Source organism: Hylaeus anthracinus, unplaced genomic scaffold (assembly GCF_026225885.1).
Source record: "Hylaeus anthracinus isolate JK02 unplaced genomic scaffold, UHH_iyHylAnth1.0_haploid 11981, whole genome shotgun sequence".
NCBI lineage: Eukaryota > Metazoa > Arthropoda > Insecta > Hymenoptera > Colletidae > Hylaeus > Hylaeus anthracinus.
Genome location: NW_026534329.1, coordinates 5,286,899 through 5,303,278, shown reverse-complemented (window position 1 = coordinate 5,303,278; position 16,380 = coordinate 5,286,899). Strand labels below are relative to the sequence as shown.

At 39.8% G+C, this 16,380-nt stretch overlaps 1 protein-coding gene across 11 annotated transcripts in view; it reads right to left on the bottom strand.

Annotated features, from left to right (window-relative positions):
• The window catches only part of LOC128885774 (cell adhesion molecule Dscam2-like), a 146,937-nt gene that overhangs the window by 26,313 nt on the left and 104,244 nt on the right, over nt 1-16,380 (bottom strand). For all 11 annotated transcript variants that reach the window (XR_008459657.1, XR_008459658.1, XR_008459659.1 and 8 more), the window contains exons 4-7: nt 9,463-9,609; nt 9,030-9,147; nt 3,850-4,011; nt 2,633-2,916 (exon numbers count right to left, since the gene is read on the bottom strand). Coding sequence is in view for 8 of the 11 variants with exons in the window: in XM_054140036.1 (XP_053996011.1) it covers nt 2,633-2,916; nt 3,850-4,011; nt 9,030-9,147; nt 9,463-9,609 (711 nt within the window). In the remaining 3 variants the exon portion in view is untranslated. The remainder of the gene's footprint in view (nt 1-2,632; nt 2,917-3,849; nt 4,012-9,029; nt 9,148-9,462; nt 9,610-16,380) is intronic.

Here is a 16,380-nt window from a genome sequence, read left to right as displayed (position 1 = left end):
TATAATACATGGAAGGGGACTGCAATAAGAAATCAATTTTTCCTTGCTCGTGTTGGTATCTTAAATCGAATCCTCGGAGGCAAGTGTAACTGTTGAACTTTCCACAGTATCCGAAAACTAAACTCGTATTCGATACGATATATTTATTATATTATAAGCGTCGAAAATGAAATGCAACTTCTTCCTCGAGAGAGGAATCGCTTGATCAGAAATGAACGAAAATTCAAGTTAATATTTACCTATGAGACCTATTAATAACTATCTACATCCTTCTTTATTACTTTCTATGGATTTTAAGGATTGTAAGACAACTTAAATGAACAAAAAGAATAGATTCTATATTGAAAAAGTAGAAAAAGACTCGAATGTACAAATTATGTACGAGATAAGATTGTATAATATTGTAAAGGAAAAGAGGATTGCAATATGGATCTAAATGCCCTTTATACATGTGGACTTTAATAAAAAACAAACAGTCGTATTGGATCAGACGTGTCATTCAGACCACGCCAGGTTCTGGAAAAGTCATTCGACACTGTCCACATTGGGGGCGCCGGGGTGTAGCTTGTTCCTCCCTCTCTTAGCTCTGTGCTGGTAGCGAAATTGCAACGAGCTGGTCGTTCTCCGTCTCCGTCCCTCTTTCCAAGCCGCGGTGTACGTCCTTACCGCGGCACCGCTTGCTCGAATTCCCTTTGACGTAAATTCCGTGCATTACCGACGCTGACGAGCGAGAGACGCTAACTTCATTGTTGTTTCAAAGGCCCTCTCCTCTGGCTGGCTTCGGCCCCTGCATCCCTCGCCCAGCGGGACGTTCCTCTTTCATACGACGTTCCTCATCCATAGGTGGGCGGTCCAGATATAGGGCAAACGGGCGAGAGAGACGGCGTGCAGCGGTTACCAAAGAGTGGCACATGGACCAACGGGGAAGAAGGGATGGCCAGGGGTAGCAGGAGGGGTTGGAGAGGAGCTAAAGCGCCGTAAAAGAAGCCTTCTCCACTTCAAAGCGGAGCCCTCGCACTCGACGTAACGGGCCACGTGGTCGACTTGCTCTTTCCACGATAATCGAGTTCCCTGTAATGCGATCGGTAACGCTGACTACCGATTCCGATGCCCCACCTATCGCTTTCACGCCCTGCATTGTGTCAATCCTGACACGTCACCTCTGCGTCCTCTTGGCCGTATCGATTAGGTGAAAGTATCTCGAGGACCAATCAAGGGTTTCTCGTGAATCGATAAAGCAAGGGAATTCAACCTTTGTCACCCTTTCGAGCGAGAAATCGACGTTTCCAAAATGACGGTCCCGCGTATTCTTAAGAAGCATTTCTGTTTTTTGTTTAAGATTATTCGCGATACATAGTCCAGTAATATTTGAAACGCCGACTATTTTATTCATCAACGCATTACCAAAACGTCACAATATTTCCCAATTGTGTAGCAACGAACTGGCACAGAGATTATTTCTCAGAAGAATAAACAATTCGTCATTGGCTGTTTAACAGATATATGTATAGTGCTTTTTGTATGAACGAGTAAAAACGCGTAAAATGAATGTATCAAGTTTGAAAAGATATGAAAAATGTAGGTGTTCGAGAAAAAAGAATTCAAAGTTTTGATGGTGAATTACTCCCTTATTTTCACTCGAATCGCCTCGAAATTTCCTAGGAATATTCCTGAAATATCCTACTCCAAAATATCAAGATCCAGAAATGACATTTTCTGAAATTTCTAATTACCCCTCGCTCCTTGTTGCGGTCTATAATTTTGTTCATCAACTATCGATGACACTTCTTCTCGTTCCGAGTGTATTCGCATCGCGGCCGTGCCGAGTAAATTCGGACGGAAAGGATGAAGTCGCCGGCAGCGGAAAATGAATCTTCGGGAATGACCTAATTCGCTTTGTGCCACGGTAAAGGTGGATAGCGCCCGGGAAAAGTGAATTTATACGTGTGCATGGACCTATTGGAAGCCCTCCTCATCTGCAATTCCGATCGAAACTCCGCGGCAACTTTCCATGTAATTTTCCTTTGTGCAGTCGTAGTCGAAATGAAGCTGAGTACGTGGAATTCAGTAATTGAGATCGAATGAATTGGATCGAACGGGAACGCGCGTTTGTGCATTCGCGTACTTCCGTGTTTCGCGAGCCAAGAAATACTAGATTACCGCCCTGAAAATTTCATTCGTTGATTGCCTCTCCAGGAACGTTGCAAAATCGGAATTGCACCCTTTTGAACATAAGACTTTCTCTCGAGTGTACTGTAGTTTGGAATGGCTCGTAATAACCTCGTGCTTGGTAATCTCAAAGGTTTAGTTTGCTTATAAATTCTTACGGGGGTGCTCTTTATTACTTTATGTTTTCAACCCTTAAGTTTGAGTCATAAATGACAGCCTCAAACACATAACCAACGGTGTTCAATTATATCTCATACTACAGTTTTTCAAACACATTAAAATGATTTACTTTATATAATTAATTAATTATCGAACGCATGTTTATATATTTCTATATAGTTTGACATTAAGTTAAGCTTAAGTAATGATATCATCGTGGTAGGTTGAAACCTTAAGAAAATCTAATTAAAAATAAAGGATCATCGGGTGAGTTTAATTTTAGAGTGAAATATCGGTTACTCACCGCCCAGTTGAAGTTCGGCCGAGGCTTGCGCAGTGTCGCCTTCCGCTCGTCTGACTATACACTGGTACATTCCACGATCTTCCCGACCGATGCCGTTGAGCCTCAATAATTCTGATTGTCTGCCGGTTCCTGGCAGCTGCCGTCCGTCCTTGTACCATGTAACAAAGTGCGGTCCTGCCTGTGGATGCGTGCTCACCTCGCATCTAAATTCGGCATTACCGCCCAAATGGACGCTCAGCAACGGCGGGGTTACTTCCACGTGCAACGGGGCTGTCACGATGAGCCTGAAGAACACGTTCCTTTACGTCTACCACTGTTTGAGCCCAGGGAAAGGAAACGCGCAGGGTATTCCGTGGAACGAGGGTTTAATTTCCGGGGTTGAATTCAGCACGCCGAGGGACGAAAGAGGTTCGTGGAAACATTTGTCCCTATCTGCTACTGTTCGACCCGTTACAGCTGGTTTTAGATTTCGACCAATTTAATAATTATTGGGTTGTCTGGAGAGTCCGTGTCGATTTTTGGTAGGTGGGTACAAGTCTGAATATTTCTTAAAAGGGCGTGGAACGATATGATACCTATGTAATTCAATAAATATATTAGAAGTGAAAGTAAGCAGAATTTCTTTTTTTTTTTTTTTGCTGGCGAAAAACATTAATTTATTAAAGCAGGGCTTCTTGAACTATGGGTCGCGATATTTTAATGTAAAATATTCAATATTCTCTTTTATTTATGTTGTTGCAAAAAATACAGTTTTTATGAAAAATAGGGTATGTAATTTTTGTAACTATGTTAAATACAATTTGACAACTTTTTGTGCAATTTTTAATTTCATATTTTTGTATGTTTTTAAACGAATTCTAAAACTATATTTCTTCATATGTATATATATATATTGTTACCTAATGAATAAATCATTACAAAATATTAACATATCTTTATTTCATATTGTTGGGGTTGCGAAAAAAATCACAATCATAAATGGGGTTGTGAATGAAAAAAGTTTAAGAAGCCCTGTATTAAAAAAATCTTAAATACCAATCAAGAGAATAGTGTCCTTTGATTTTTCACTGAAAAACTTGGCAAAAATTCGAAAGTGTCTTTGAATTTTTCTTAAAAATTGACACGAACTTTCTGGACAACCCAATATCTTGCACCAAGAAACCATCGAGTTTACGTTATGAAGTTTTACGAAGAGAATGCATGCAATAAATTGCTACCTAATTTCAGCACTGGCTTCGCCGCCAGGATTAGCCGCTGAGCAACGATAGATTCCACTATCTTCTAATGTCACAGCTTCTAACGCCAGGACGGAACCAAGCAGTCTAGTTCTTGGTCCAGAGAGTACCAGCATTGGCTCGGAACCGGTTTGCGCGTACCATCTGGAAATTAAATAACGTTTAGCCATTTCTTTCTCGAACACTCTCTGAAGAAATACTCCTCCGCCAACGATTCGCCCTATTCGATGCAAAAACAATTTCGTACGATAACAATGTTCCAATATTACAGCCTTAAGAATTCTATAATAATACGTTCGCATAGTTGGGCAGTTGGACGATTGGAATACATCGCATGGAAATTGTCTGCGCGTGAAAGAAAACGCTCGAATAGTAAAAAAATTCTTGAATATCTTGAGTCTTTCTGGTTTCTGGTGCGACGGAAATTGAACGTACTTTAGGAATAGTTTTTCGAAGTCTTAAAATAAAGAACGATTTAATATTCGGGGAAAAAGACGACTCTCCCCTAAAATAGAGATAATTTTCGTGCGTTTCCGTTCGTTCGGCCGGCGAGCTATCCCAATTTTCCGGAGAGCACTATCGCCGTGGCCCCGGCGAGGAATAATTTTTCATCGAAAGGCAAAGCGGCTCGTGGAGATGGCGAGGCAGGCCGCGACGCAGAGGGAGAGCTTCAATTTCACTGGCTTTCGGGTACGTCGACCTAGAAACGACATCGAGTCGCATCCACCGCGAGCATTTATCCCCGAGATTCCCCGCTTTCTTTTGCCTTTTCCCAACTTCTTGACAGCCTTCGGTTCGGAGCACGTTCGGTCCTCGAACCGTTCCGACGGATCCCGATTTCTTCCGCCTCCCTCTCCCATCCCCTTTTTATCATCTCTGGGGCTCCTCTTCAGGCTGCCTCGTCGTTTCTCACTTCGTCAATCCTTTCCTCGTTCTCGATTTATTCTCAGTCCGCTCGATGCGCGATGGACACGGATCCAGCGGCGTCGCCAGGGTCGATGTCAGCCTCTACCAATATCCTTCCGCATCAGATCCTGCAGAATCCTTTGGAAGGATTTCGATGATATTCATATATCTTGTACTCGATATGAAATCAGGAGGAGTTCAAGTCATCGTTTTTCAGGTTCTGTAATTGTTTAAATGTTACAAGCCCTCGACGTTTGCAGTTTGTTTTAGTTTTTAAAAAGGAATCTATCTTTATAAATAATTTTTTTAACCCTGTGGTTATCGATAGTACGGACCTTGTCTTTTTTTGGCTTAATTAGAAAGCTTGAATCTGTTTGGATTCGGTTTGCTTGGATCGCTAAAATGATTCTCATAACGCGAAAAGTATTCAGTGAATTTATTTTTGTATATTCTTCGCAATGCAGAATGCTTCTTTTGTATTATTAGAGTAGCCGTATGTAGGTCTGTTAACGAAATTTGTCTAGATTGAACGATAGGTTTCATGTTACCAAATAAATTTTTCATTATAAGTATATACATACGTAGAGTTTATTAATGTACATATTATTTGGATATATGGAACCAATCATTTAATGTAGACTGTCTTTAACAGATATAGAGGGTACGAATACTTATGGGACTGACTGTATGTAGGTCTGTTTATATATATTTGACAAAAACGATAAATCATCATCATGCTTCCTTCTTAAAAAGAAATCCTTCTGAAAAATACTGCAACCTTTCTATCATTAAACAATCTTGATCAATTTATTAAGCTACAAAGGCCTGTAAACATAACCAGTCAGAAACATCCACAAGCCATTAAATTTAAAAATAATAATCGTCTGTTGAAATACCACAGAGAAGATTTCACAGACTCCCATTTAATATCCCCCCTTTGGTGGTGTCACTTCCCACCCTAAAAGTGACGCCTCTGGATCCATCAAGGAACTTCAGTACGGAAGTTTTACGAATGCAAGAAGTTATCGCGACCCGAGCCGCATTAGGATTTCTCGATCAGGAAGGGAAAAATAATATTCAAGTTACGGAACTACTTTTCGAACTGGTTCCCGAATGAACCGACGACGCGAGCCGCGGACCGAACCGGAAGTCCATTTGTAATCCGCGTAAGTGGCTCGAACTTTTCGCATTCGGCGAGAATTTAACGATCTATCCGTTCCGTTACGACGGTTCAAGGGTTTTCCTATCGAGCGAAACTTGTCGTTATGCCATCAATTTCGCGCCAATCACGTACGATGGCTTCTATTTGTACACGGTCTAAATTACCGTCGAACGAGACCGAGTTTGCTCCCTGAATCGGTGTACGGTTTCCCTTATGCCGATTGCTCCAACCAGCGTCATAGTTGATACTTACGAGTGTACAGAAACTACGACGCAAAGCGGACTACGTGACATTGCTACCTCTAATGGTCCTGTCATACTTCAATGCATCGAAACAAAATTCTTAGAAATAGGGCGCGTTGGTATTAGATTGAAAGTGTTTCGTAATCCAAGGACCGACGGCTAGGAAAATATTTAATCTCTTCAGACCTAGTTTAGATTGAACCAAAAAATAATTAAGAAGTTTAGTACATCTGATTTAAGCATTGAAAATAAAAACAAGTATGTTATTTGAAAAGGGTATTCTAACTACCTTCACAGCTCTAGATTTAATTTTTCCACAGATGTTTTTACACTAAACAGTAAGTAAAATTGTAAGTTTATATATAAAACAAGTAAGCGTATGAAATTTAAAAAAATGTTAATACAAATAAAGTGAGCATAGAAAGCTGTCTAAGATAAGTATTCATTTTTATTAGCTAGAATCGCTGCTTGGCTCACTATGTAACATAGCGACCAACGTGTTAATAGCGTAACGTCGAACTACTCGTCTTTGGAGATGTTCACGAGGTATTTCACAATTCGTCCCCTCGATAGTGCGCCTTGGTCACAAATATTGCCAATAAATTTTCATCCATCTCAGATATATTTCGTGTCCAGCGCATATAGATATATCTACGCGACCAACGGGAAAAGGAGATCCGGAAATCCCAAGAGAGAAAAAGGGGTCCCGGAATAGAAGGCTCCTCGTAGACCCGAAGCGACATGGAGAGTTTCCGATTGTGCTCCATTCGCGAGGTTTCACGTTCGAGTGCTCCCACTTTTCCTCGATCAAAGTCGCGCACAGTCCTTATTCCTTCGCTTACCATTCACCTCGAATATTCCCGTCTTCAATCTTCCTTTGGCTCTCTCCTTTCTTCCTCTTTTCTGTCCCATCCGCTCCCCTCCTCCGAGTCCGAGAAATCCACGTAATATTTTTTTATCTTTTCCTCTTCCCTTCCAATTTTTTTTCTTTTTTTCTTTTTTGAAGAAGACGAATCGACAGATTAGAGAGAAACGCGCTTTCTTCGCCCGTTTTGCTTCCTTTTTTTGCATTTTCTCGGGTTCCCCTTTTATCGCCTTCCGAGTGTCCCAAAAGCGCCGAGAACAGACGGATGCTGGTCTTCGCGCGCGAGACGATGGATGGAAACGAGTTTGGAACGCTCGTCTCAAAGGTACAAAGACGCAGTCGTATGATTTTTTCGCGCGCACAATGCACAGCCTCGAGACAATATTATTGAAGCCTCGCTGGAAAATGGGTAAGTTCTCGGGAAGCAAACGAAATTTTTACTAACTCGTACCCGAGGTAGACAACATTTTTATTCGGATAAAAGAATTGTTAATGTTTCATGATTTGTTTGCAGTTAAAGTACTTGGCATAAACTATTGAAATTTGGTACATTTATACGTGCATGATTGCGTTGAATTTGCAATTGGTTCATGTGATTTCAAGGAGAACTTCAAAAAACACTAAAAATGGTTATTAAAAACACTCAAACACGCTTTCGAACTAACGAATCATATCTGTGCTTGAATTATCGACCAAATTAAATTATATTTGAACTACATCTCAACAATTCTCCGTGTCTGAATTTCTAATTAAAATGTTCAGTAAACATGTTTTTATTTACATGTGGATAATGCTGTTTGTAATCGGCAATAATTTACGAAATGAATCGCTCCCCCCATCCACACTCTAGATTAAATAATTATTAATTCCTCGTTTCGTAATATCATTCGCAATTGGCAAATAATATGCAACGTTTTGATCAATTTTTTAGAGTTATTACCAATTGCCTAAGTAAACAAATCTTTGGGTATTAAATTTGTATGAATACGAGAAATGAAATTTACTACTCCTCACATTTGATATCGTTCTTTGTTAGGTAAATTAAATACAAACCAAAAACGCACACTGAATAACTCGCGCCTAATTATTTCCAAGATTTACTACCCTAAATGCACGAAATAATTTCTCCAAAATATATGATAGAAGTTTAACGCGAATATCTTCGCAAGTTTCTGATATAGAAAATTATGCAAATTAGTTTAAATAGCGTAGCAAGACATAGTAAACTCTAAAGTTCTCGCAACCACAGCAAGCGCCGATGGATCATACGCACACTCGACTGTAACATAGTTAACAACATTGTAATGTACCTAACCATCGATCTACGTGATACATTTATGCATGGTTTTCAAAATAATGAATTCTTAGAATCGATACCATAGGGCCTTGTACATTCGTTAATTGATGAACTAATATTGTTTTATTCTTCATTTGTACTTTACCATATTTTTCACCGAAATAAGTGACTTTGATTGGATAACTGTTTTGAGTGAATGTTTCGGAATGTCATCAAAAACACAAATTACAACAACAATGAGCATTTAGTACCAAGCAAATAACCTAATTAATTGTCGTCAACAATGACGTCTGTGCCAGTAAAACCGTGTCATAGAGAAACCGTGTTTTCCGAGTAGCGCGTCATAAGAGGGATCACTGTGTTTCCTTCGTCAACGAGGATCGTCGTGCCTCTGTTAGACGAACAATTGATTTCGATCGTTGCTTTGGTTTTGCAGTTTACCTCGCGCAAACACTGCATTAAATTCGTTTATACGGCTCGGAATGATGCCGATATTAAATTCGCGGACAAACGTTGAATCGGTTATCGATTGCCTAAATAATTATCGCTCCGTAATTGTAATCGCGTTAATTTATGTTTGCCAGTCGGTTAACCAACCCCCTCGCGAATAAAAGTGTATCTATCTCGGCCGACCCAGCCCCTGGACGTCCGACGAGATTGCCTTAATTAATCTTCGCGATAGAAACTCACCGATATTCGGGAGTGGGGCAGGCCTGCGCCACGCAAACTAATGACGTTGATTCATCTTGAGCGACGTGAACTACGCCAGAGTTTTCAAGAATCACCGGAGGCATCACCCCTCTGTGATCTGCAAGAAAAGTGGAGACTGTGGAGGAGGTCGATTAATGCAGCGAGTAATTGCAAAAAATCCGCGACCCTCTGTCGACGAACCAATTACAGTAGCGAACAAAATGATAGAACACGTAATTAAAACAAGAGTACGCACGAGGGGTCTATTTTTCGAGATTTCAAGGTCATTGGCGTTCTTTGAAAATGGAATAGGGTATTTTTATTACTGCAATATCGTAACTGATACAAAAACAGATTCGAATACTTATGAGATTGATTGAATGTTATGTCCCACCATTTTGTTCGGGTTTTCGTAGCGAAAGTGAGAACCTACCCGCTATCCTGACGTTGGCCACGGAGCTGACGACGACCTGTCTAGTGAGTCGATGCATTGTTCGACACCTGTAACCGTGTATCTGATCGCTGAATTCCAGACTGTGGACCAGGAGTTCGCCCGTGGGCAGCAGATGAAACTTTCCATCTGAAATCAATCGAAAATAATAGTTCAATAATAGTTCAACCTCAATTTAATTAAACGATCAATGATCAAGTTGTTAATCCTTCGCACTCGGAGCTATTATTAGGCGATATCCTTTCACGAGACTTCTAGGTCATCCATATCGTGTTCAATGAATTCAGACTGTAGATATAGGCTTTCCATGTAAACACAATAGGGGTGTGCAAAGTTCAGCTCTACCAGGGTTACGTGTAGTTGATACCTTTTAAAGATCGATTCTCTTTGAAACAGAACTCTGTTCTTAATTCTAATTTTTTTTTTTGGGATCTTTCAAATTCTATACTTTTATATAATAATCAAGCAAACCAGATATTTCTAGAAAATAATTCAAGACAACGAATTCCTTCTACACCCGCAAATTCTACTCCGGATCATTCCAGAGAAATATGTCTATCAAAATGATTTCAAAAATGTTAACGTCGGCATCATCAACCACTCGGTTATTTAAGCGGCACTCACGCTTACTGTAATGGATCACTCTGCATAACATTTCCTAAGTCTCTATATTATTCATACACGCAGTACAGCGCGTTAATTGGTCTCGACGTTCTCCGATAAACTGAAACGCGGTTCCGAATTATCTTTAATAATTCGTAACCACCCGTGGACCATTGATGTCGCTCGCTGTACGATATTTCGCTCCGTACCGAACGGTTTTACCGTTACGATAATTATGCTAATTCCAGGATTTCCAGCGGCGTGTTCTGGATGACGCTAGATACAATCTCTTCGTTCTTAGCCAGTTTAAGCCCTGCTCGTTCCTTAGATAAGCCGGAGCAACGTTAATGACGGTAGTTATCCTAAACATTCGCAGTCGCTTCGCGAAACCTCCTTTACTGCTGGGAACCTTTAACGTAGTTCACGAATACGAGATCAGCTTGCATAGCAGAGGTCGTCTTGCCGTTCGCTTCTGCCTTTCTTCTCGCATTTCCTTCTATCCGTGATTTTTATCTCGTTACCCTTCCTCATTTGGCTCGTCCACTTCTCTGGTTCGCCCATTTTGTAGACTTAATTTCTTATTCATTACTCTCCCGACGTTCTTTCCTCTTTATCCAATGTCTTCCGCCGTCGCCAACCAATCTTACCATCTCTTGTACAGAATTTCTCCAAATGTATTCCTTATTCCCGGCTCCTATTGTCCTCGTTGCATAGCTTAATTGTGATTGCTCTTCGCTAAATGTAATTATTAATACAAGATATGTACGTATTTTGTCCGTGTTTTGTCCTGGACCTGCCGGAGAACTCATTAGCACCGAAGTTTATATTACCACCGTTATCATGCTTCTCTCAGCTGGAAACCGTCTCTCACGAGACGAATTTATAATTATCAGGAACAAAGAAGATCACGTAATTTTAGTATGTTAGTTAACTACAATATATTTCGATTTAAACCATTAGAACGTTAATTAAAACTTCCTCGATATTTTCGCTACGAAAGACGAGTGGATGTTTAAGAAGAAACGGGGTATCTCGGCATGACTTCGTGCGAAAAGAAATCAAAAAGTTCTTTATCACTTTGTAAACTGAGAGTTCAGATTGCAAAATGGAAAAAGATTTTTTCACTCGCATTGGTATGAGGTATTGATCTTGGAAAAAGGTTCTACAATTTTTATAAAACACGTTATGTATATGGTGTGTAAATTATACAATTAAATAATTTACGATGAACGTCTAAAATTTATTTTTCAGACCAAAAACTTGGAATAACAAATAAAAGAAGAACCCTCTATTTGGAACTTCTCAGTCTATTACGCTCTACAGCCGCGAATAAATTGCTACACGTTCGTTTTATTCGTAATCCATTATCCAAGTTGAATACCGCGTACCACGACTCAGAGGTATATGAAGTCTGGATCTTTTTCTTCCTCCGAGTCATGCACCGCCATTTTCAATGTTTTCCATCCAGTCGTTTCCATTTTGCCACCCTTAATACTCGTTCATTTTTCTTTCTAAACTTCCTTCGCGGTCCGCTTTCCTTCGTTCCTCGTTCCAGATTCTGCCCGCAATCTCCCTTATCTTTCTCCGCACCGCTTGTTTTTCACGCTTTGTCTTCATCTCTATTTTCAGCTCCCCTCGCTTTAATTCCCTTTCTTCGCCGCGGCCTGTCTTGTTACCGAGAACCACTATCTAGACCCTGTATACGTTATTGCATCTACGTGCGGGAGTAGAATCGGCCACGAGACATTAGCACAGCTAAGACCGGCTGAGATAAGCGGCCCTCCTAAATAGCGATTGTCGGCCAAGTCAGCCGGCTTGGATGGGTTATGTAGTTTCGGTATTACACTCGATGCTACTACCTACGGCCTGCGCCCCCTCGATTCTATTCAAGGTAGATAGGCCGCGTATGTACGTCATGTATAACCGTACATACATGTACAGGTGCATGTACGAGACGGGAGGATCCGACGGGGCCTACCTCGAATTACGTGTAGTCTGACCATGGCGCTATTAGTAAGATGGATACGTTACGCTTACAGAAATATAGCGCCTCCGACTGGCTATAGGTATGCAAATATGCAGGATAATCTAACGACAATTACGTAGAATTTAATAGGATGCGAGGATTCTACGAAAGTATATTTGAAAATGTTAGGAAACGCCGTATTTGGCGGTTTGGGTGTACAAGATAGGTGGATGAAGATGCGAGATGAACTAAGAGATGGACAGTAGAGTGCAGAGTATATGATTCTTTCGTTATATAAATTTCCTAAATAAAATGGGACAGTAGAAACTATTTATAGTGCTTTGGATACGCAGAGTAGGAAAGTGTATGTAAAGGTAGATCTATGCACAAGGGTATATTAATTATGGGAACATAATTGTCATCAAAATAAAATTTTGTGAAGTTACATTATATATTATGCAGGATAAATGTTTAAATGTAAAGAGCATCCTAGCCAAAGGAGTTGTATAAATCAGGGACTTCAGATTGTGATAAAATTGAAATTCCTTAAAAATAAAAGTATAATTTAACGTCGTGTCATTATTAAAAGAATGCAATTTTAAGGTGCACAATAGTTTAAAGCGGTCACATTGATTGAGATTTGCAAGGATCGATTTAAAAGAAGAATTGAACTCATTTAAAGATGATTAAAATTGTTCAATGATTTGTTCGAATTGTTCGTACGATTAAAACATGTCGCCCTCAAAGTTCACTCTCTCAGACAGTACCCTTCAGAACGTACGAGAGATTCCCTGTCATAAAAATTGTGAAAATATTCACGAGATAAAGGAACGCAGACACTTGAATTTTTCAATACACAGATCGATCTTGCGCGCCGCTGTTTCGAAAACGGAACCTCTCTGATGAAAACATGCCGATATTGGAAACGAATGTTTGCTTTTGTAGATACGAGAATTCTTTTGAAGCGTGCAGAGAAAGGCAAACGCAGCATAAGAACAGTCGAAAGGAAATAAAAAAACGTCTCTGTTTATTTCGTTGCGAATCGCATTGAATTTAGCTCTTTTGTTCCCTCTGTCGATACAGAGCGACAACATTTTTGCATCATTCGCCATTCGAACTCACCCAATTAATGCGTATAATCTCCGTAAGAAGATTTTTACATTTTCATATTTAATTAGCACACATTCATAAAATTCCATGCAATATTAATCCCATAAATATTATTGTACATAATCGTTATGTGTCTATATTATGACAGAGGACATTAAATTGATTTTCATCGCTAAGAAACCGATTACAGTTTAAGATTTAACCAAACGCGAAACAATATTATTACTCCAATCGACGAATTCAAGATACACGACGTATTAGCGTGGTTTTGTGCGTGCACGTTCGCAGAGGATAAATTGGCTGCACGGGGAATTAACTGCAACCCGATCCTGATAGATGTGCAAGGATGGATGTAACAGATATACGGGAGTATTGTTTCGATTTGTATCGATCGTATTATGATTCCGGTCAGAAAATGGAGTTTCCATCTAGTGAGCTTAGAAGATCGCCGGAAAGGAAAGAGACAAGAGAAACTGGCAAAATTTAATTTCACGTAGACGTCTGGCACGCCGAGCACGTCGTCGTCTCGATTGGAATCGCATTGTGAGACTCGTACTGGATTTGTTACATTTTTTTTTTTTTTTTTATACGTCGACTGTTCAGACTTGGCGTCGTTTGCTAAATTCGTAACAAGATATGGTACGAAACAGAGACAAACAAAATTTTATTCGAATAATATACGAAACGATCGATGTACAGAGATATCTCTCTGACATTTACTTAACTAAACGATTATATTTTTACTTGTAAATATATAGTCAGTGTAATAAATATTCGTACAGGGACCAATTCAAAATAAAACTTCGTATATTTATTTTATTAATCAATTTTAGGGAAAGAAATGATTAACCAGCATTCCTACATATTTTTAGAGTAGAATTTGGGTAAATTAAAGTTTATTATTTTTAATGTTAACCTCTTATTTCTTTTCTTATTAATTGTATTTTGAGTTGGTTGCTGTACGAGTTTATCTTGCTTCTAGTGTGAACAGAATAAAAATTGTGAAGTATACACGATGGTCAATAGAACGTGTCATAAATTTGCGGTTACTAGTGCAACACACTTGATAGTGAATGAATCATTAGAGGCAGGCGAATTAGGTTCAGCACGAATACGGATTACGGATATTGGCAAGATTGACAGTGTCCTGTGAGTTGGGAACTGAGACTCTGGAGAGGAATTAGTACGGCTGTTTTGGATTCACTAATATACTGAGATCGCAGTAGTATTAGGCTTAATTTATCTATATACATATATATCAGAATTTCTCAAACTGAGAACAACGAGCTTTTGTATATCGAATAGAGCGAGTCTCAACAGTCAGAGAAGGTAATTAGCATACGAAAATCCAGCTTCCCAAACAGAATGGCGATGCTTTGATTTTATTGATCTTCATCGCTGCATAGAAACTAGTTTCGCTAACTTTATAAGCCTTATTTGCTCCACTGGTGCTAATGCTTCGAATAGTCCTACTAGTACTACTACATTAAACTAGACTTATGGACTATTATACAAGCTCCAATAAACTCAATAATTCTAGAAACTCTCAATAAAAATGATCAATAGATTTAACGTTGTCAATAGTTACAATACTTACAATGACCGTAGCATTTTTAACAATTTTGACAGTCCCAACTGTTATACAGGGTGGCCGGTCGGGTGGCACAACTGAGCAGAGGCTTAAAAGGAATAACATTTTTTCGTTTAACGTCTTCGTTTTCGAGAAAATCGAGTTTGCCTCAAGGTTTAGATATGTATTACAAATAAGAAATGTTAATATATGGGTAATACATTTATTAATTTTATTGTACATGACATTATTGAATAAACTGTTCAAAGTACTGTCCTTGTTGACGCGTACATATCATTATTTCAAATATCAGAATTTTCAAACTCGACTTTCTCGAGAACGAAACGTCAAACGAAAAAATGTTATTCCCTTTTTTTTCGACTTACTTTTAAATGTAGCATCACCCTCTGCTCGATTATACTACTCGGCCGATCACACTTTGTACATTAGTCACCACAGCTGTATCATTATGAATAGTGTTCATAATTTAGCTATATCACACGCCAACTATAGAACACGTCGTTGCGTTAGTATAGTATTATGAATTTTACTAGCGGGTCGCCTGGGATACAAAGTCTAGGAAGTAGGTTTTGAAGCGTCTCATCCTTGCACAGTCCTGTCCATACTTGCTTTCGGTAGCTAAACAGCTTCCCGCACACTGACTCTGTTATCATGGTACACGAACGGCAGATGACGCCGCATTATATACACACGCCAGATAGGAACACAATACAAGCGCAATACGGCGTATAGAGAGAGATAATACCGTGTAAGGAGCCTTAGCCACTGGCAGGATTGCACTTGGAGAAATAAGTCGAATTTAGAGTCTGGTCAAACCTATGTACCCGACCTTAGTCAGATTATGGATATGTAGGAGGGAAAGGTTTACCCGATGGGATTACCGAACCGAGATTTGAATAAGAATCACTCGTTTACCAAAAATATTGAAAGTAAAGATCAACTTGCAGAGATGTACTTGCGGAGTAAAATTTTTATTTAGGTTAAATTTTTGTGGGTAGTTTCAAAGATTTTATTTTGCATAAAGATCCACAGTCTAGTAATAACGATCGATAGGTGACACTTACAAGATCGGTAGTCGAAATTCAGTCCAGGTGTATACCAGACCGTCTCCGTCGACTCAAAAATCGAGTAGGAAGACACGGAACCAAGGGGGCACGATACGCAGCAAATTTCACGGTACCGAGCGATAACAGCGGCAGTTCACTGGGTGCGCCAATATCTTCGTGTCGCGAGAGCCGCGCGTTTTTACGGCGTCCTTTTTCGCAGCGTCGCATAAAAGTTACGCCGGTTCGTCGACTCCGCGCTCGAGAACCGTACGACAATGGCTTGCTGGAAACGAGCCAGCTCTTGTATCTTTCTTTTTTCCTTCGGTCCGTTATCGACAATGAATATGTTCGTCATCGGTCGGGTACAATTATAAAATGTTATCGAATCGACGAACGAGAGTGACACAGGGAGACGGAAGAGGAGAAAGAGAGATCGTTAGAACAGAGAGACTAATTACTGCCACCTGTCGAGGAGAACGAAGATCGCGGATAGATCGAGCAAGGATCATCTTCAAACGGCATTAACAACGCGGCATCGCGTCCAATTAAAAGGATCACTAATTAAGCTTACTAATTAATAGTTC